This window comes from Ranitomeya imitator, chromosome 1 (assembly GCF_032444005.1).
Source record: "Ranitomeya imitator isolate aRanImi1 chromosome 1, aRanImi1.pri, whole genome shotgun sequence".
Taxonomy (NCBI): Eukaryota; Metazoa; Chordata; class Amphibia; order Anura; family Dendrobatidae; genus Ranitomeya; species Ranitomeya imitator.
In genome coordinates, this window is record NC_091282.1 from 1,107,336,462 (window position 1) to 1,107,357,292 (window position 20,831).

General features: G+C 42.9%; 1 protein-coding gene across 2 annotated transcripts in view; it reads left to right on the forward strand.

The window, feature by feature from the left end:
- The window catches only part of LOC138656960 (cytochrome P450 4V2-like), a 146,232-nt gene extending 125,713 nt beyond the window's left edge, over nucleotides 1-20,519 (forward strand). The window contains exons 9-11 of one of the 2 annotated variants that reach the window (XM_069744364.1): nucleotides 15,670-15,804; nucleotides 15,890-16,069; nucleotides 20,077-20,519. In XM_069744364.1, coding sequence (XP_069600465.1) covers nucleotides 15,670-15,804; nucleotides 15,890-16,069; nucleotides 20,077-20,252 — 491 coding nt within the window. In that variant the 3' untranslated portion in view covers nucleotides 20,253-20,519. The remainder of the gene's footprint in view (nucleotides 1-15,669; nucleotides 15,805-15,889; nucleotides 16,070-20,076) is intronic. The other variant, XM_069744365.1, reaches the window with a different exon arrangement.
- Nucleotides 20,520-20,831: the final 312 nt, after the last annotated feature.

The window sequence follows — 20,831 nt, forward strand, 5'->3', positions numbered from 1 at the left end:
GTGTTCCCCAGGTTGCCTTTCCTGAGCTTCTATCTTCAGGCTCTCATTAAATTGTGGTTAAATGGAACAACTGCATTTGGCGTACTAGTTGGTTTGGGGCCTACTATCGGTGTCTGCCACTCCTTGCTGTTCTCCTGGTTTCCTGTCCTGAAATTCCATTTTCAGCCTCTCGTTAAGTAGTTGTTAATGTTAGACTGCATTTGGCCTACTAGTTGGGTTGGGGCCTACTATCGGTGTCTGCCACTCCTTGCTGTTCTCCTCCACTGAACAAAGCTGTGCCGCCTGTTTACTACGGTTGCCAATTTTGAACTGCATTTCGACTACTTACTGATTTGGCCCTACTCTCTGTGTCAGCCTCTCATTCCAGTTGTCCTCCACTGCAATGCCCCCTGGTTATTCCTGTGTTACCAATTTTGAACTGCATTTAGCCCACTTTCTTCTTTGGGCCTATATCTGTGTTTCCACTTCATCGTGCCCATTGCCCAGCCAGTGATAGATGAGTCTGCTGGTACATTGACCCATAACGCAACATTCCCCGTGCACGCTACACAACAACATTGTGACCCTGCTGAAAGTCAGGTTGCTCTTCCCGCATACCATACCACCTTACACGGGGACAAAGAGGAAGGTGCAGATGAAAGTGCAGGTTCCTTCATCAGGTGGGGGGAGGAATACTAGTTGGCGACGTCACTGGCACAGGGCCTCTCATAGTACGCAAAAGTGTTGCTGCCGGTGGGAGGCGCCCCCGCCGTGCAAACACACCGCTGTACTTTGAGGGGCCCTGTGCCAGTGCCAATGCCAACGAGTGGGCCCCCCCTGCTTGCTCAGGATCACAGCACTTGCAAAGTTGAAATACTTACCTCTCCCTGCTCCACTGCCGTGACGTGGTCCAGATTTACTGGGCCCACTAATTACTTGAACCAGCCCTACCCCCCACAACTTTAGCCAAATGACCCCCAATTTCAAATGCCTTCCAATTATTTTAAGGTAAATTACGCTTGACAAGCTTCATTAAGAAGAATGGATGGTTTTGACATTAAAATGGGCACTCTAGGTGTTTTCCTGGCCCCCACTCACTGCCGACTATGCTGCCCCATTGACTTGCATTGGGTTTCGTGTTTCGGTCGATCCCGACTTTACGTCATAATCGGCCGATTTCACTCGACCCGACTTTGGACATAGTCGGGTTTCGCAAAACCCGGCTCGACTCTAAAAAGGTCAAGGTCGCTCAACTCTACATTCAACCAATAAAAAAAAGAAGCTAATCAGCCGCACCACCACCGCTGCATCACACTGCTGGACAGCCTCATCAGGGCACCGGAACCCACACCCCAGCCTCTTCCCCTGCCTTGGAAGCATTGTGGCAATAACTCAGTCAAAAGGAATTTAAGTCCCTTCCTTTTTCCCCCCAATCCGGGAACAGCAACAAGAATTTCCCATCCCACAGTTAAGTAGCAATGTTTGAAATATACCAGGACTAGGTCGAAACGTTACTTGCTACTTGCTGCTTAACATATTTTTGCACTCACCGAATTGGCAGTATTTTGTTTGTGGTATAAATTTTTTCTTCAAGAATTAAATGATTCACTCTGCATCCACTTGACTACAGCTGATTAGCTTCTTTTTTTGATGATATTTTGGAGTATTCCAGTTCAGCCAGCACCTCTAATTTCTATGAGCTGTGTGCACTTTCCTTTCTTCTCCTCATTCAACCAATAGGCAGTAGAGATGGAACACTTGCCTCGGAGGCTGCCAGAGCTGACAACTGAGGAACACGTGTTGAGGGAGGATCTAAAGTGACCCTTCACGGTTGACCTAGTGATTTTCAAATTAATTAACAGGGCGTTGCCGGCAACTGAAAATGACCAGACGGAGATGTGTGTTTCTGTTTGGGAGGATCGAGCAGATCTCTGGCCCCTGTTTATTGTGTATCACTTTTCATAATCATCATAGAAGTTATACTTCAACCAATCAGCATAAGAACACACTTTCAGCACTTAACCTATAAAAATGCAGGAAAAACTTAACCTATGAGGATACAGAAAAACCGGAAACTACTTATATGGTTGTGTCTTCTTGGCATAGAAAAAGAATGCCAACAGGTGCCTCAGATTGTTGTATAGCGATACACCCCCGAGTCCCTTACCTGGTTCAAGTTAGAACACTCTGGCCTTGTAGCAGAACATGAACAATAGCCTAGTTGAATAACAGACTTGTGAACAATAAGATAAAGTTACTTCATGACAGCTATAACCTTTTACCTAATTAAATGACAGAATTTATCTTTAAGCAACAAGAAAATGTAGTCAAAAGCACAAAATGGAGAATCTTTCTTAATTTGTTCCTTCACACACGTTCCTCAAAATGGAGAGGCAAGATTGCTGGTAAGCGGTGAGTGTGATCCGAGAAAAAAGGCAGCAGAATGAATCCTTCTTCAGAAATGAACAGGCCTAGGATAGACTCCTCGAGACAGCTCGATAAGGAATTACCACCCCCCGAGAGATCATATTGTCCTTGGGGATCCCCACTTCCAATGCGGGAGCAGGCAATGGTGCATGTGACACAAGGAACTATCGCCCATTTCTACCTTTTAAGGGGCTCCTCCGGCTCTATCCGAAGCTGGGTCACTTACAGCCTAGGCATCTTAGAATTAGACTCAAGGAAGCAGGTGGAGGCAGCCCCACTAGCCTCCAGTGATAGGAGTAGAAGAAGCAGGTACCTGAAGAGGAGTACGGTATTAATCTCTTTATATTATTTTACTGGCTTTGTAAGTGTAGAAGTACACCAACTACACTTTCAAAATATTTATGTTCAAAAAATTTTCTGAATTGAATTTGTCATCCATAGAGTATTATGTGCTTTGTGTTACATTAGGATGGTATCTAAAACTAAAAAATACATTCAATTTTTTTTTCTGGATTCAATTTGTCATCCATACTGCTTAACTCAACTATTGTAACTTTAAATTGGTATCTAAAAATATAATAAATAAAATAAAATTCAATTAGTCATCCATACAGTTTAACGCAGTTCTTGTAAAACAAAAGCATTACATTTTTTCCTGGATTAAATCACTCATTCATACAGTTTATCATGCTTTGAGTAAAATTACGGTGGATTAAAATGATTCAAAACCACTTGGCCTGGTATAGTTCACAAAATCTTTCTGTTCCAAAAATTTTCTTTTGTCATATGTAATGTATAACCTGCTTTAAATTTTGCTGGTTTGAAATATAAAACAAAATTGGCCTGCTACTGGTGTACATATTTGGTTGTACAAAAATTGGCTATTGTCATATACACTGTATAACTTGGTCTGTGTGAAATTTCATTAGTTTGAAATAAAAACAAAAATCTACCTGGTATAGGTGTACAAATTTGGTCCCTCGGTACTTGGTCCCAACTATTTCTCCCGGTGTGGCGTCCCTGCCTTGTAACAGCACATGTCCAGGAATATCACCCGTACCCTTATGAACGCGCACTTACTGGGACTGTGCACTTAAAAACCAACACATGAACAATGGATTGTGGCCAGGGACACTACGTTTCACTGATGTCACACTGGATGAACATTGTGGAGGCTCGGGCCGAGTCCCACCCAGGCACGGTACATGTGCTACTGCCAAAGATTGCTGGCCCTGCTTCTATCAGGTTTTCCTCCACCTTCTACACTAGTTCCTGCACCCCCTCCTGCTTCACCTCATTTTCACAATGACGCCATCATCAGTACTGATAATTGAACATGATGGGGACCAGGCATAGATGAGGAAGACATGAGACAGGGAGATACTTCCAACCAAGCCTCATCTCATCTGGTCAGCGTGGATTGGGTAACAACGAGGCTGTGAAAGTTGAGGAATAGGAGCTGTCTTTCCTGTAAACCTTGTATTACATTCATATTGGCTTAAAAAGAGTACTGGTTGTTCACCTTGCTAGACCCACACTACTTGAAGGACCTTGCATCTCTCCTTCCAGAGGTCTTCTAAAAAGGTCCTATGTCAGAAGGCCATTGTGGAAAACATGTTGAAAAAATTCCCATCATGCAATGCTAGCGGCAGGGGTCAAGCTTCCTTGCTCAAACAAGGAGGAGAGATGAGGGAAACACACTAGGTACAGCAAAGGCAGGGGTACAGTCTCAAAACCAGCCTCATGACACCCTCCCAGCATCCAGGCTCTGATGACCGGGTATTTTTGACAAGGAGAGAATAGTTTTTAATGATAGTCAAGCAATACCTGGCTGACAAAAATGGCATACTTCATAATTCATCTGAGGCCTTCAGCTATGGGGTTTCAAAGCTGGACACCTGACATGAGCTGTCCCTCTATGCCTTGGAGGTGTTCTGCAGCCCAGCTGATAGCATCTTGTCTGAACGGGTTTTTAGTGCTCACAACAGGTCACAACGGATAGGTGCTTTCATCTGTCAACATAAAGTGCTGACAGGCTCAATCTGATAAAAATGAATAAACCTTTAATTAGCCCTTACTTTTTCACACCAGCAGATGACAGCAGCACATAAAGTGGTTTTAATCTTCAATATTTAAATGAGGCCTGCCAGTCGTTGCATTTCAGGTGTCTATGGATAACTAGATGACCCTCTTTATAATAATAAAGATAATATAATAAGTGCCACAGCTACACTTTCTAATTTTTTATAAGGTATTTAATATGGTGCATTGAAGGCTGTATGGATGACCCTTCTTCTAATTTTTGACAGGCTTTGCACTGTGTACAGAGCCTTTTGGAGTGTAGACGTACCACAACTACACTTTGCTCACAATATTTGAATGAGGCATTACAGCTGGTCTTTTCAAGGATGTATGGATGACCCAGCTTGTAATTTTTGGCAGGCTTTGCACTTCCTGCATAGCCTTTATGAGTCTAGGAGTACCAATACTTCACAATTTTCATGAGAATATGTATGAGGCCATTCTTTATAATAATAATTTTATTTCTATAGCACCAACATATTCCACAGTACCTTACATTTTAGAGGGGACTTGTACGGACAATAGACATTACATAATAACAATAATCACATAAATCAACAGATACCAAGAGGACTGAGGGTCCTACTTGCAAGCTTGCAATCTATGAGGAAATAGGGGAGACCTGAAAAGCAGATGGTAACAATTGCCTGTATTGTACGCTCCAACCGTCAATATAATAAATGAGGTGTTCACATAATGCTGCATGAAGCAGTCACCAACAAGTGTGTGTATAGACACAGAGGGCTATTAAGTGCATGTAGGGTGTGTGAACAGATGATACGAGGACCCTAGTTTTGAAGAAAATTTTGTATGGAAAAAACAGGGATAATTATATAAGCCAGCCTTTATGTCTCATTCAGGGTGTAAAAATACTAAGGAATAAGAATAGCACAAAATAGGGTTTTACCTACATAAGAATCCAGGTTGATATATCAGAAGGTCCTCACCTGGCAGGGCCGGACTGGCCATCAGGCATTTCTGGCAAATGCCAGAAGGGCTGGTGGCAGTCGTGGGCCGCTTGCCAGCGCTGACTCCCCCCCGCCGGCGACTCCCCCCCACCAGCGCCGCCGCATTCAACTGCATAGATGCCGGTACAGTTGAATGCAATGATGGAGGAGAGAGCGTCTGCTGTTGCTCCCTCTCCCATCATTCCCCACTCTGCCTCTGACACTGCGGGTGCGCGATAACGTCATATCATTGCGTACCTCTGTGTGGCCGGGCAGACTGCAGCTGCTGAGACCGGAGCCAGGAGCAGCGCGGGGCACGAGGAGAGGAGGGGGCTGTGCTGTGTTACATTCTGTGGGGGCTGTGCTGCAATACATTCTATGGGGGCCTGGCTGCATTACATTCTATGGGGGCTGGCTGCATTACGTTCTATGGGGGCTGTGCTGCATTACATTCTATGGGGGCTGTGCTGCATTACATTCTATGGAGGCTGTGCTGTATTACATTCTATGGGGGCTGTGCTGCATTACATTCAATGGGGGCTGGCTGCATTATATTCTATGGGGGCTGTGCTGCATTACATTCTATGGGGGCTGTGCTGTATTACATTCTATGGGGCTGTGCTGTATTACATTCTATGGGGCTGTGCTGCATTACATTCTATGGGGCTGGCTGCATTACATTCTATGGGGTTGGCTGCATTACATTCTATGGGGGCTGTGCTGAATTACATTTTATGGGGGCCGTGCTACATTACATTCTATGGAGGCTGGCTGCATTACATTCTATGGGGGCTGTATTACATTCTATGGGGAGGGCTATATTACATTCTATGTGGGAGGGCTCTATTACATTCTATGGGGGGACTGTATTACATTCTATGGGGGGCTATATTACATTCTCTGGGGGCTACATTGTATTCTATGGGGGCTGTATTATATTCTATGGGGAGGTGGGCTACATTATATTCTATGGGGGGCTGCATTATGCTCTATGAGGGGGCTACCATATATTATATATGCAGGGGCTGCATTATACTATATGAGGGGGCCGCATTATATTCTCTGGGGGGTTACATTATACTCAGGGGGCTACAACATATTCTGTGGGGTGGCTGCATTACACTCTGGGGTGGCATCATTATACTATATGTGGGCTGCATTATGCTGTATCGAGGACTATGGGGAATACATTATATGAAGAACTATGGGGTGCATTATACTATGCGAAGTGAATTGTACTACATGGATGACAATGGTGGGGCATTATACTATATGGAGCACTCTGAGGAATGTATTATACTATTTGGCAGACTAAGGAGTGTATTATACTATATGGAGGACTGTGGCAGTACATTATACTATAAGGAGGACTGAGGAGTGTATTATACTATATGGAGGAATTGCAGTGTATTTTAATAAATGGAGGACTATGAGGAGTGTATTATACTATATGGAGGACTATGGGTAGTGTATTATACTATATGGAGGACTGAGGAGTGTATTATATTATATGGAGGACTGAGGAGTGTATTATACTATATCGAGGACTATGAGGAGTGTATTATACTATTTGGAGGACTGAGGAGTGTATTATACTATATGGAGGACTGAGGAGTGTATTATACTATATCAAGGACTATGAGGAGTGTATTATAATATTTGGAGGACTGAGGAGTGTATTATACTATATCGAGGACTATGATAAGTGTATTATACTATTTGGAGGACTGAGGAGTGTATTATACTATATGGAGGACTGTGGCAGTACATTATATTATATGGAGGACTGAGGTGCACATTATAATATATGGAGGACTGAGAAGTGTATTATACTATATGGAGGACTGAGGAGTGTATTATACTATATGGAGGACTGAGAAGTGTATTATACTATATGGAGGACTGAGGAGTGTATTATACTATATGGAGGACTGAGAAGTGTATTATACTATTTGGAGGACTGAGGAGTGTAATATACTATATGGAGGACTATGGGGAGTGTATTATACTATATGGAGGACTGAGGAGTGTATTATACTATATGGAGGACTGAGAAGTGTATTATACTATATGGAGGACTGAGGAGTGTATTATACTATATGGAGGACTGAGGTGCACATTATAATATATGGAGGACTATGGGGTGTATTATACTAAACAAGCAAAATGCTGCCTATTCATCGAGTGATTGGATTGTTTATGTGGGAACAGAAATCCTTGTTCTCAGCAGCACATCGCCGGTGTAAACTGTAGTTGTGCTGCTGATAACATGACACTCTATGGGGACAGATTGATCTAATTGTGATTGTTCTGTTCACTTCATTCTTTCTCAGTTGGTGTAAAGAGGCCGGGAAACAAGCAAACGACTTCAGTATTGTCGATCACACTCATTTAGTGGCCTGAGATCAGCGCATGTAAATACAGCAGAAATGCTTCTTAGGGAGACCAGGCAAGGATGATGACAGTTGTAGTTAGCACCTGGCGCCTGGGAATAGCGCCAACTCTACTGCTTTTCCCAGCCGCCAGAGCATTTAATTCTGGTATGTGTAATGATTATTAGGGTTGATGTCAGCTGCGTAATGTCAGCTGCTATCAATGCCTGGTGTAAGTAATGGAGAGGTGTCTATCAGACATCCCCACTACTAGCCCATACCTGGCGAGATCCAGCGACTCTGAAGAGCGCTGACGGTAGTAACAATACCGCTCTTCACAGTCGCTGAGCTCAGCGCAAGACCCGGAATATCTGAAGAGCGGTGACATTACTGATGTCACCGCTCTTCAGAGTCACCGGGTCTCGTGCTGCGCAGCGGAGCCAAAAGTGGCTGTAGGCAAAGTTTATGTAGCATCAGAATGAGGTTCCATAGCCTTTGGTCGTCTCATCCCTTCATTATCTACGAGATCCAGTTATGTAGGTAAAGTAGCAGCATTTCTTGGTACTGCAACTAAAGGCAATAAATAGGACTGAGCTGTATTGCTGGATACAGCTGTGATTATATGTTATATAGTCGTGTTACACTCCCCTCACTTCTTGTAACCTGCAAGTGTACAAAGATATTATACAGTCACCATGTGACAAGTAGGCCTGTGTAACTTCAAATGTCAGGGCTGAATTTTAGTCCCAGTCCGGCCCTGTCACCTGGTACACGTATTTTTATCACTTGTAGTTAGTGTTGAGCATTCCGATACCGCAAGTATCGGGTATCGGCCGATATTTGCGGTATCAGAATTCCGATACCGAGTTCCGATATTTTTGATATATCAGGAATCAGTATCGGGATTTAGATTAATGTGTAAAATAAAGACTAAAAATAAAAAATATTGATATACTTACCCTCGGACGGGCCCTGGTTGTCACCGCTGCAATCGCCATGTTTTCCTTCCTATGAATGAGCTTGTTAAGTACCTTCGATGACGTCGCGGCTTGTGATTGGTCGCTGAGCGGTCATGTGACCGCTCACGCGACCAATCACAAGCCACGACGTCTTCGAAGGTTATTAACGTGCTCATTCCTAAGAATGAGCGTGTTAAGGACCTTCGATGACGTCGCTCAGTGACCAATCACAAGCCGCAACGTCATCGAAGGTCATTAAAGCGCTCATTCTTAGGAAGAAAAGCATGGCGATTGCAGCAGTGACAACCAGGGCCCGTCTGAGGGTAAGTATATCAATATTTTTTATTTTTATTCTTTATTTTACACATTAATATGGATTCCAGGGCCTGAAGGAGAGTTTCCTCTCCTTCAGACCCTGGGAACCATTACGGATACCTTCCGATATTTGTGTCCCATTGACTTGTATTGGTATCGGATATCGGTATCAGCGATATCCGATATTTTTCGGATATCGGCTGATACCATCCGATACCGATACTTTCAAATATCGGATGGTATCGCTCAACACTACTTGTAGTTTATACTTAACAGCTGCTGCAGATCCACTGGTCATGCCGTGAGTCTGTGACCATTAGATATCCGTATCAAGAGAGTTTTTGTGGAGATTCTCCACGCTGCTGGATTGTGGAGAGATGTCAGTTCAAGATGGTGCCTTTAACTTCGAAACGTGTAGTAATTAGTGTTGAGCGATACCGTTTTCGGGTATCGGCCGATACTATCCGATACCGATACTTTCAAGAAAAATATCGGATATCGCCGATACCGATATCCGATACCAATACAAGTCAATGGGACATCAAGTATCGGAAGGTATTCTCATGGTTCCCAGGGTCTGAAAGAGAGGAAACTCTCCTTCAGGCCCTGGGATCCATAGGGATGTGTAAAAGAAAGAATTAAAATAAAAAATATTGATATGCTCACCTCTCCGGCGGCCCCTGGACATCACGCTGGTAACCGGCCGGCTTCTTTGTTTAAAATGAGCGCCTTCAGGACCTGCGAATGACGTCGCGGCTTCTGATTGGTCGCGTGCCGCCCATGTGACCGGCACGCGACCAATCAGAAGCCGCGACGTCATTCGCAGGTCCTTAATTCCTAGAATTAGGAGTTTTGTGAATGAGAATGACGTCGAGGCTTCTGATTGGTCGCGTGCCGGTCACATGGGCGGCACGCGACCAATCAGAAGCCGCGACGTCATTCGCAGGTCCTGAAGGCGCTCATTTTAAACAAAGAAGCCGGCCGGTTACCAGCGTGATGTCCAGGGGCCGCCGGAGAGGTGAGCATATCAATATTTTTTATTTTAATTCTTTATTTTACACATCCCTATTGATCCGATACCGATACCCGATACCACAAAAGTATCGGATCTCGGTATCGGAATTCCGATACCGCAAGTATCGGCCGATACCCTACACTTGCGGTATCGGAATGCTCAACACTAGTAGTAATGAATAAAAACCACTATCAATTTATTAACCCCTTAGCGACCGCCGATACGCCTTTTAACGGCAGACGCTAAGGATACTTAAACCACAGCGCCGTTAATTAACGGCGCTGTGGAAAAAGTCAATAGCGCCCCCCAGAGGCCGATTTTCTCCAGGGTCTCGGCTGCCGGGGGTAGCCGAGACCCCAGAAAACATGATTCGGGGGGTTTTTAACCCACCCCGCATTTGCGATCGCCGTTAATTAACCGTTTACCGGCGATCGCAAAAAAACAAAAAAAAAACAAAAACCGCGATCTCTTTTTAATTTCTCTGTCCTCCGATGTGATCGCACATCGGAGGACAGAGAAAAGGGGTCCCAGGTGGCCCCCCAATACTCACCTAGCTCCCCCGATGCTCCTCGTGTCTCCCGGTGGGCGCCGCCATCTTCAAAATGGCGTGCGCATGCGCAGTGCGCCCTCCGGCCGGCACCGGGAGGATCTTTGGGGTCTCGGCTGCCGGGGGTAGCCGAGACCCCAAAGAGCATGATCGGGGTCGGTTTTACCGACCCCTGTTTTGCGATCACCGGTAATTAACTGTTTACCGGCGACCGCAAAAAAAAAAAAAGTAAAGTGTAATTCTCTGTCCTCTGATGTGATCGCACATCAGAGGACAGAGAAATAGGGGGATTCGGGGACCCTACAATACTCACCTGTGTCCCTGGATCCTCTTGCTGCTCCTCCTGGCCGCCGGCAGAAGAACATGGTGGACGCATGCCCAGTGCGCCCGCCATCTGTCTCCATCTGCCGGCCGGCAGGAGAACAGCAGTTGGGGCTAAAATTGGGGTTAGGGTTAGGGGTAGGGTTAGGGGTAGGGTTAGGGGTAGGGTTAGGGTTAGGGGTAGGGTTAGGTTAGGGGTAGGGTTAGGGGTAGGGTTAGGGGTAGGGTTAGGGTTAGGGGTAGGGTTAGGTTAGGGTTAGGGTTAGGGGTAGGGTTAGGTTAGGGGTAGGGTTAGGGTTAGGGCTAGGGTTAGGGCTAGGGCTAGGGTTGGGGCTAAATTTAGGGTTAGGCTTCTTTCACACTTACGTCGGTACGGGGCCGTCGCAATGCGTTGGCCCGACATACCGACGCACGTTGTGAAAATTGTGCACAACGTGGGCAGCAGCTGTAGTTTTTCAACGCATCCGCTGCCCAATCTATGTCCTGGGGAGGAGGGGGCGGAGTTACGGCCACGCATGCGCGGTCAGAAATGGCGGATGCGACGTACAAAAAAACGTTTCATTGAACATTTTTTTGTGCCGACGGTCTGCCAAAACACAACTGATCCAGTGCACGACGGACGCGACGTGTGGCCATCCGTCACGATCCGTCGGCAATACAAGTCTATGGGCAAAAAACGCATCCTGCGGGCACATTTGCAGGATCCGTTTCTTGTCCAAAACGACGGATTGTGACGGAATGCCAAACGACGCAAGTGTGAAAGTAGCCTTAGGGCTAGGGTTAGGGCTGGGGCTAAAGTTAGGGCTAGGGTTGGGGCTAAAGTTAGGGTTAGAGCTGGGATTAGGGTTAGGGTTTGGATTAGGGTTGGTATTAGGGTTAGGGTTGGCATTAGGGTTACGCTTGGGATTAGGGTTAGGTTTGGGATTAGGGTTAAGGTTAGGGTTGTGATTAGGGGTGTATTGGGATTAGGGTTAGGTTTGAGGTTAGGGTTGAGATTAGGATTAGGGGTGTGTTGGATTTAGGGTTTTGATTAGGGTTATGGTTAGGGTTGACATTAGGGTTGTTTTGGGGTAAGGGTTGTGATTATGGTTAGGGTTAGTGATTAGGATTATGGATCAGGTTGGGATTAGGGTTAGGGGTGTGTTGGGGTTAGGGTTGGAGCTAGAATTGGGGGGTTTCCACTGTTTAGGTACATCAGGGGGTCTCCAAACACGACAGCCAATTTTGCGCTCAAAAAGTCAAATGGTGCTCCCTCCCTTCTGAGCTCTGCCGTGCGCCCAAACAGTGGGTTACCCCCACATATGGGGCATCAGCGTACTCGGGATAAATTGGACAACAACTTCTGGGGTCCAATTTCTCTTGTTACCCTTGTGAAAATAAAAACTTGGGGGCTACAATATCTTTTTTGTGAAAAAAAAAAATATTTTTTATTTTCACGACTCTGCATTCTAAACTTCTGTGAAGCACTTGGGCATTCAAAATGGGGTCACTTGTGGGGGTTACTACAGTTTAGGTACAACAGGGGCTCTGCAATCGCAACATAATGCCCACAGACCATTCTATCAAAGTCTGCATTCCAAAAAGGCGCTCCTTCCCTTCCGAGCTCTGCCGTGCGCCCAAACAGTGGTTTACCCCCACATATGGTGCATCAGCGTACTCGGGATAAATTGGACAACAACTATTGCAGTCCAATTTCTCCTGTTACCCTTGTGAAAATAAAAACTTGGGGGCTACAATATCTTTTTTGTGGAAAAAAAAAATATTTTTTATTTTCACGACTCTGCATTCTAAACTTCTGTGAAGCACTTGGGCATTCAAAGTTCTCACCACACATCTAGATAAGTTCCTTGGGGGGTCTAGTTTCCAAAATGGGGTCACTTGTGGGGGGTTACTACAGTTTAGGTACATCAGTGGCTCTGCAATCGCAACATAATGCCCACAGACCATTCTATCAAAGTCTGCATTCCAAAAAGGCGCTCCTTCCCTTCCGAGCTCTGCCGTGCGCCCAAACAGTGGTTTACCCCCACATATGGCGCATCAGCGTACTCGGGATAAATTGGACAACAACTATTGCAGTCCAATTTCTCCTGTTACCCTTGTGAAAATAAAAACTTGGGGACTACAATATCTTTTTTGTGGAAAAAAAAATATTTTTTATTTTCACGACTCTGCATTCTAAACTTCTGTGAAGCACTTGGGCATTCAAAGTTCTCACCACATATCTAGATAAGTTCCTTGGGGGGTCTAGTTTCCAAAATGGGGTCACTTGTGGGGGGTTACTACAGTTTAGGTACATCAGGGGCTCTGCAATCGCAACATAATACCCGCAGACCATTCTATCAAAGTCTGCATTCCAAAAAGGTGCTCCTTCCCTTCCGAGCTCTGCCGTGCGCGCAAACAGTGGTTTACCCCCACATATGGGGTACCAGCATACTCAGGACAAATTGGTCAACAACTTTTGGGGTCCAATTTCTCTTGTTACCCTTGTGAAAATAAAAACTTGGGGGCTAAAAAATCTTTTTTGTGGAAAAAAAATATTTTTTATTTTCACGGCTCTGCATTCTAAACTTCTGTGAAGCACTTGGGCATTCAAGGTTCTCACCACACATCTAGATAAGTTCCATGGGGGGTCTAGTTTCCAAAATGGGGTCACTTGTGGGGGATTTCTACTGTTTAGGCACATCAGGGGCTCTCCAAACGCGACATGGCGTCCGATCTCAATTCCAGCGAATTCTACATTGAAAAAGTAAAACGGCACTCTTTCTCTTCCAAGCTCTGCGGTGCGCCCAAACAGTGGTTTACCCCCACATATTGGGTATCGACGTACTCAGGAGAAATTGCACAACAACTTTTGGGGTCTAATTTCTCCTGTTACCCTTGTGAAAATAAAAATTTGTGGGCAAAAAGATCATTTTTGTAGAAAAAATGCAATTTTTTTTTTCACGGCTCTACGTTATAAACTTCTGTGAAGCACACGGGGGTTCAAAGTGCTTGTCACACATCTAGATAAGTTCCTTAAGGGGTCTAGTTTCCAAAATGGTGTCACTTGTGGGGGGTTTCCACTGTTTAGGCACATCAGGGGCTCTCCAAACGCGACATGGCGTCCGATCTCAATTCCAGCCAATTCTACATTGAAAAAGTAAAACGGCGCTCCTTCACTTCCAAGCTCTGCGGTGCACCCAAACAGTGGTTTACCCTCACATATGGGGTATCGACGTATTCAGGAGAAATCGTACAACAACTTTTGTGGTCTAATTTCTCCTGTTACCCTTGTGAAAACAAGAATTTGTGGGCGAAAAGATAATTTTTGTGTAAACAAAAGCGATTTTTTATTTTCACGGCTCTACGTTATAAACTTCTGTGAAGCACTTGGGGGTTCAAAGTGCTCACCACACATCTAGATAAGTTCCTTAAGGGGTCTAGTTTCCAAAATGGTGTCACTTGTGGGGAGTTTCCACTGTTTAGGCACATCAGGGGCTCTCTAAACGTGACATGGCGTCCGATCTCAATTCCAGCCAATTCTGCATTGAAAAAGTCAAACGGCGCTCCTTCACTTCTAAGTTCTGCGGTGCGCCCAAAAAGTGGTTTACCCCCACATATGGGGTATTGTCGTATTCAGGAGAAATTGCATAACAAAATTTATGGTTACATTTCTGTTTTTACACTTGTGAAAATAAAAAAAATGGTTCTGAATTAAGATGTTTGCAAAAAAAAGTTAAATGTTCATTTTTTCCTTCCACATTGTTTCAGTTCCTGTGAAGCACGTAAAGGGTTAATAAACTTCTTGAATGTGGTTTTGAGAACCTTGATGGGTGTAGTTTTTAGAATGGTGTCACACTTGGGTATTTTCTATCATATAGACCCCTCAAAATGACTTCAAATGTGATGTGGTCCCTAAAAAAAAATGGTGTTGTAAAAATGAGAAATTGCTGGTCAACTTTTAACCCTTATAACTCCCTAACAAAAAAAAATTTTGTTTCCAAAATTGTGCTGATGTAAAGTAGACATGTGGGAAATGTTATTTATTAACTATTTTTTGTGACATATCTCTCTGATTTAAGGGCATAAAAATACAAAATTTGAAAATTGCAAAATTTTAAAATTTTTTGCCATATTTCCGTTTTTTTCATAAATAATCGCAAGTAATATCGAAGAAATGTTACCACAAACATGAAGTACAATATGTCACGAAAAAACAATCTCAGAATCAGCGGGATCCGTTGAAGCGTTCCAGAGTTATAACCTCATAAAGTGACAGTGGTCAGAATTGCAAAAATTGGCTCGGTCATTAAGTACCAAATTGGCTCTGTCACTAAGGGGTTAAACCTTATCTCGGTCAGACATCTTTCCACCATCCAGCAGCAAGGAGAATCTCCACAAAAAATATCTTGATATTAATGCAGGGTGTGTCTGAGTTCCTAATTTTTGACACTTTTTGCTTCTTTCATAAATTACACTGAAATTCCATTCAATTTTTGTTTACGTAAATTATTTTTTTAAATACCGTTTAATTTTTTTTGTATGTGCTACCATTTTGAAAATGAAGCCCTTATTAGAGGTAACTTAAATAGACATGTATTTGATATTCAGAGATATATTTGACACAAAAGGAAAACTCAGTAATATACTGTATTTTGATATTTAGATGTTAATTGCAAGTTGTTTTTCTCAAAAAGTTTTCTTGAAAATATTTTACATATATCAGGTGAATCTGATCGGCCTGTCGCAATGGAAGATTTGAAGAACCTACGATATCTTGAAGCAGTGATCAAGGAAGCCCTGCGACTGTTTCCATCAGTTCCTTTCTATGCCCGCACTATTTGTGAAGACTGCACTATCAGTATGAGTCTCATATCACAATCAGTCATGTTACTACATCAAAACAAATGTTAATTTTTCAATGAGAAATTATCTATTTTTTTCAGGGGGATTTAAGGTCCCTAAAGGAGTTAATGTGTTAATTGTTCCTTATGCATTACACCGAGATCCAGAATACTTTCCAGAACCAGAAGAATTTAGGCCACAGAGGTTTTTTCCCGAAGCTACAAATGGTCGCAACCCCTATGCTTATATTCCATTTTCAGCAGGACTCCGAAACTGTATTGGTATGTAAAAGTTAATACTTATTAATGATGAAGTAAAATGATAAAACTGATATATATCCAGTTGAAACCAGAAGGTTACATACACTATATAAAAAGACAAATACATGTTTTTCTCAATATCTAACATGAAATCAGAATAAACCTTAACCATTTTAAGTCAATTATGGTTACCATAATTATTATTTGTCAAATGTCAGAATAATGAGAGAAAATGAATGTTTTAAGTAATTTTTATTACTTACTGCAAAGTCAAAAGATTACATACACTAAGAACAATTCTGGACTGCCCATATGATGATGTCATATGTTTGGAAGCCAAACCAAAGTTTTTTTTTTTGCAACATCTGAGTTAAATAGAGACAAAGCTATGGATGTATTTTAATCCACACCTGAAACACACTGCTTCTTTGTGTAGCATTATGGGAAAGTCTAAATAAATCAGCCAAGAAATCAGGATGAGAATTGGGGACTTGCACAATTCTCGCTCATTCTTGGGTACAATTTCAAGATATCTAAAGGTGCCACGTTGATTATACACAAATACAGATACGATGGGAATGTCCAGCCATTATACCGTCCAGGAAGGAGACGGGTTCTATGTCCCAGAGATGAACGTATTTTGGTCAAACATGTGCATATCAACACAAGGACAAAAGCAAAAGACCTTGTGAAGGTGATGGCGGAAGCTGGTAAGAGTGTGTCAATATCCACAGTGAAACAAGTACTGTATCAACAAGGGTTGAAAGGCCACTCTGCCTGGAAGAACCATTACTCCAAAAGAAACATAAAAAGCCAGATTAATGTTTCCAAATGAACACAGGAACACAGACCTTAATTTTTGGAGACATGTGCTGTGGTCTGATGAAACTAAAATTGAACATCTTGGGCATAATGACCATTGTTACATTTGGAGGAAAAAGGGAGAAATTTATAAGTCTAAGAACACAATCCCAACTGTGAAACACTAGGATGGCAGCATCATGTTGTGGGGTTGTTTTGCTGCAGGAGGGACTGGTGCACTTCCCAAAATAAAAGGCAAAATGAGAAAAGAAGATTATGTGGTAATACAGAAGCAACATCTCAGGACATCAGCCAGGAAATTAAAGCTTGTTTAGAAATGCGTCTTCCAAATGGACAATGACCCAAAGCATACTGCCAACATGGTAACCAGTTGGCTAAGTATAACAAAGTTAATGTTTTGGAGTGACCATCACAAAGCCCTGATCACAATCCTATTGACAATATATGGGCAAAGCTGAAAAGGCAGGTGTGAGCAAGGCGACATACAAACCTGAATCAGTTACACCAGTTTTGTCAGGAAGAATGGGCCCAAATTCCGACCAAATATTGTGAGAATCTTTTGGAAGGATATCCCAAACATTTGACCTATGTCATTCAGGTTAAGGGCAATAGCATCAAATACTAATAAAATGTATGTAAACCTTTGACTTAGCAGAAAGTAACTGGAATTTGGTAAATATTAATAATTATGGTAATCCAAATTGACCTAAAATGGGAAAGGTTTCATGTCAGATATTGAGAAAAACATGCATATCTGTCTTTTCACTCTTTATTTCATTGCAGTTATTGGTACATTCAAAAAGTTTATTTGTTTTCTCATTAATGTACACTCTGCACCCCATCTTGACTGAAAAAGACCCAGAAATGTAGAAATGTTTGCAAATTTATTAAAAAAGAGTATTCAGACCCTTCCCTCAGTATTGAGTAGAAGCATACTTTTGAGCTAGTACAGCCATGAGTCTTCTTGAGAATGATGCAACAAGCTTTTCACACCTGGATTTGGGGATGCTCAGCCATCCACCTCTATGCAGCAGAATTACAGGCTTGCTATGAGTGCCGACCCCAGGGTGGCGCTCATAGCAATCTGCCATCAACAACCATAGAGGTCTCGAGGAGACCTCTGGTTGTGATGGCAACGCACCGATGACCCCTGATCACATGACAGGGGTCAGCGGTTCGCATACTTCCAGCCGCTCGGCCGGCAGCACTTGTTAAATGCTGCTGTCAAAGTTTGACAGCGGCATTTAACTAGTTAATGGGCACGACCAGATCGCGCACATTGCGGGCACATGTCAGCTGTTGAAAACAGCTGACATGTCGCTGCTTTGAGGTTGGCTCACCACAGGAGCCTACCTCAAAGTTGGGGATACTGCCAGCTGATGTACTATTCCATCAGCTGGCAAAAAGGGGTTAATAACCAGCAAATGCTAGGCAGGCAGCTGCGGGATAATATTAAAGGGAACCTGTCACCCCCCAGGCATTTGTAACTAAAAGAGCCACCTTGTCAGAATGCAGCATTAATGCTGCACAAGGTGGCTCTTTTAGTTACTAACGCCTGGGGGGGTGACAGGTTCCCTTTAATGGCCTAGGAAAGGGCTATGGATACGTTCCCCCCAGGCTAAAAAGATTAGCTCTCAGCCGCCCCAGAAAAGGCGCATCTATAAGATGTGCCAATTCTGGCACTTAGCCTCAATCTTCAGACTTGCCCTGTAGCAGTGGCAAGTGGAGTAATAGCCATAAAGTAAAATCAATTCACTTTATTTGAAAAATATAAGAAAAAATCTATTCAGATTCAGAAAGGAGTACATGTCCAATAATTACTGCCTGGTACATCATACATACTACATAAGGTCAACTAGTGTGACCCATCCATAACTATCAAAGATATCCTGCCGCTCATTATACAGATCTGAAACCATAAATATATTTATACACATATATAACTCCACCACAGCCTGAGTAGAGTCAAATGAATGTAAATATTAGGGAAAAAAAATCCCCAAAGGATTTCACCAAATTGGTGTATATAGAGTATGTAGGGAAAATCCTCCTATAACTATTTAAAATGTTATCTCGGTGGGTACATATGATGTGATAGGGGAACATTATAGCCCCCCATATAAAGCCACAATAGCCATTTCAAGATCACATAAATGTAAACAATAGAAACCTCATATAAGGCAACAGCATTATATACCAAACATATAGAAGTCGGCAAATATTACAGTAATATATAAAGGGTAACAGGTATATGACCTTATCCAGACCGGACTAAAGCAGTGGGAGGTCTAGTGTATACATCACATATACTTTGTGAAGAGATACTGGGACAGATGTATACACATCACATAGTTGACACAGAAAATATGGTATACATCACATACGAGACCCCAACCTGCTGTGTATATTCAATGGATACATCAAAACTGCTGTAAATACAACACATAGAATTCATTTAGATGGATTTATGCATCACATAGGAGACACTGAGTCTGCTATCCATACATCATATGGGATACAATGAGGCTGGGGTATACATCACATCGGAGACACTGGGACTGGCTAATATATATATTACATAGGAGACACTAGGATTTGCGCTTATGTAACATAGCACTGGGCAGCAGCAGTGGGCGATCCTGGTGGAGGTCCTGGCTGGGTGTGTGGACTTGTGATGTGAAGGTGCTACGCCCGTGCAGGTTGCTTATAACGAATGTAGCTGCTTGGCTAGGTTGATGTTTGAGCTGGTGAATATACATCACATAGCAAACACTGGGACTGGAAGCATATAAGTTACAGAGCAGACACTGTAATTGCTGCCTTCACTATAAGGATAGGAGTGTTGAACGTGCCAATTTCGCACGCAAGGAACATCCTGTTGCTGGCACTGGCCAACGTCAGGACATAATTCTTGATTATGTGGGTCTCAGCATTCAGTAGTGAATGCATTGTACACATGCCCACAATGGAAAGAGGAATAAAAAGGGCCAGTGGATGGCAAAAAGTGGCCAGCAGCCCAATCACTGTGGTGTCCAGGAATATCCCTGGAATTAATGACCGATTGCAGCCTACAGGTCAGAGGATCCCCACCACTGGATTAGGTCAAGTAAAAATGAAAGAGATGGATTTGAAAATTAACATTTAGGTCTAAGAATGATCTATTAAGCACCTTACATAATGTTTATACTTTGTAATACACTATCTAGGTCAAAGGTTTGCTTTAATGGAAGAAAAAGTTGTTCTATCCACCATATTACGTAATTTCTGGATTGAAACAAATCAAAAACGTGATGAATTGGGTCTTGTTGGAGAGCTCATCCTTCGACCACAAGAAGGTATTTGGATTCAGCTAAAAGACAGAAGACAATTTCTAAGTGAATAAGGATGCAGTCAATTAAAAAATGGTGATATCATTGCAACTAAATAAAATTTTAAGTGCCACTTGATATTCTTTAAATGTTAAACTGTACTTTGGGGCATTATCTCCTTTTAAGTATGTAGATTTATTTTATTTTGTGATATCATAAAATGTTTTGGATTTGGTGTTTTCCATCCAAAACTGGCTATTGTATATTGCATTTATATAACATTACATATACTTGTATATACGAACAGAACTATACATCAAAATTAAAGGGAAGATTGTGATAACATTGGTGTTAGATTGTTTATAATAAAATGTAGCACCAATTATAATTTCATCAACTATCTCAGCAATGCTACATAACTAACACCCATGGCAGAATTTGCCCCAGATACCCCTGCTCTTGGCGCTACGGGGTGCAGCACTGGCACTGTAGTTCCCATGAGGAAATGTAAGTGCATATGTTCTATGTTTTATTCTCAATAGTTAATTGTTAGTTTTGCTGGAGCCAGGGGCAGGACCTCTCCCTATATAAACATGCTGAAGTCAATCCCAGTTATAGCAAACTGTTCTGCAGCTTTGATTCTGGCTCCGGCT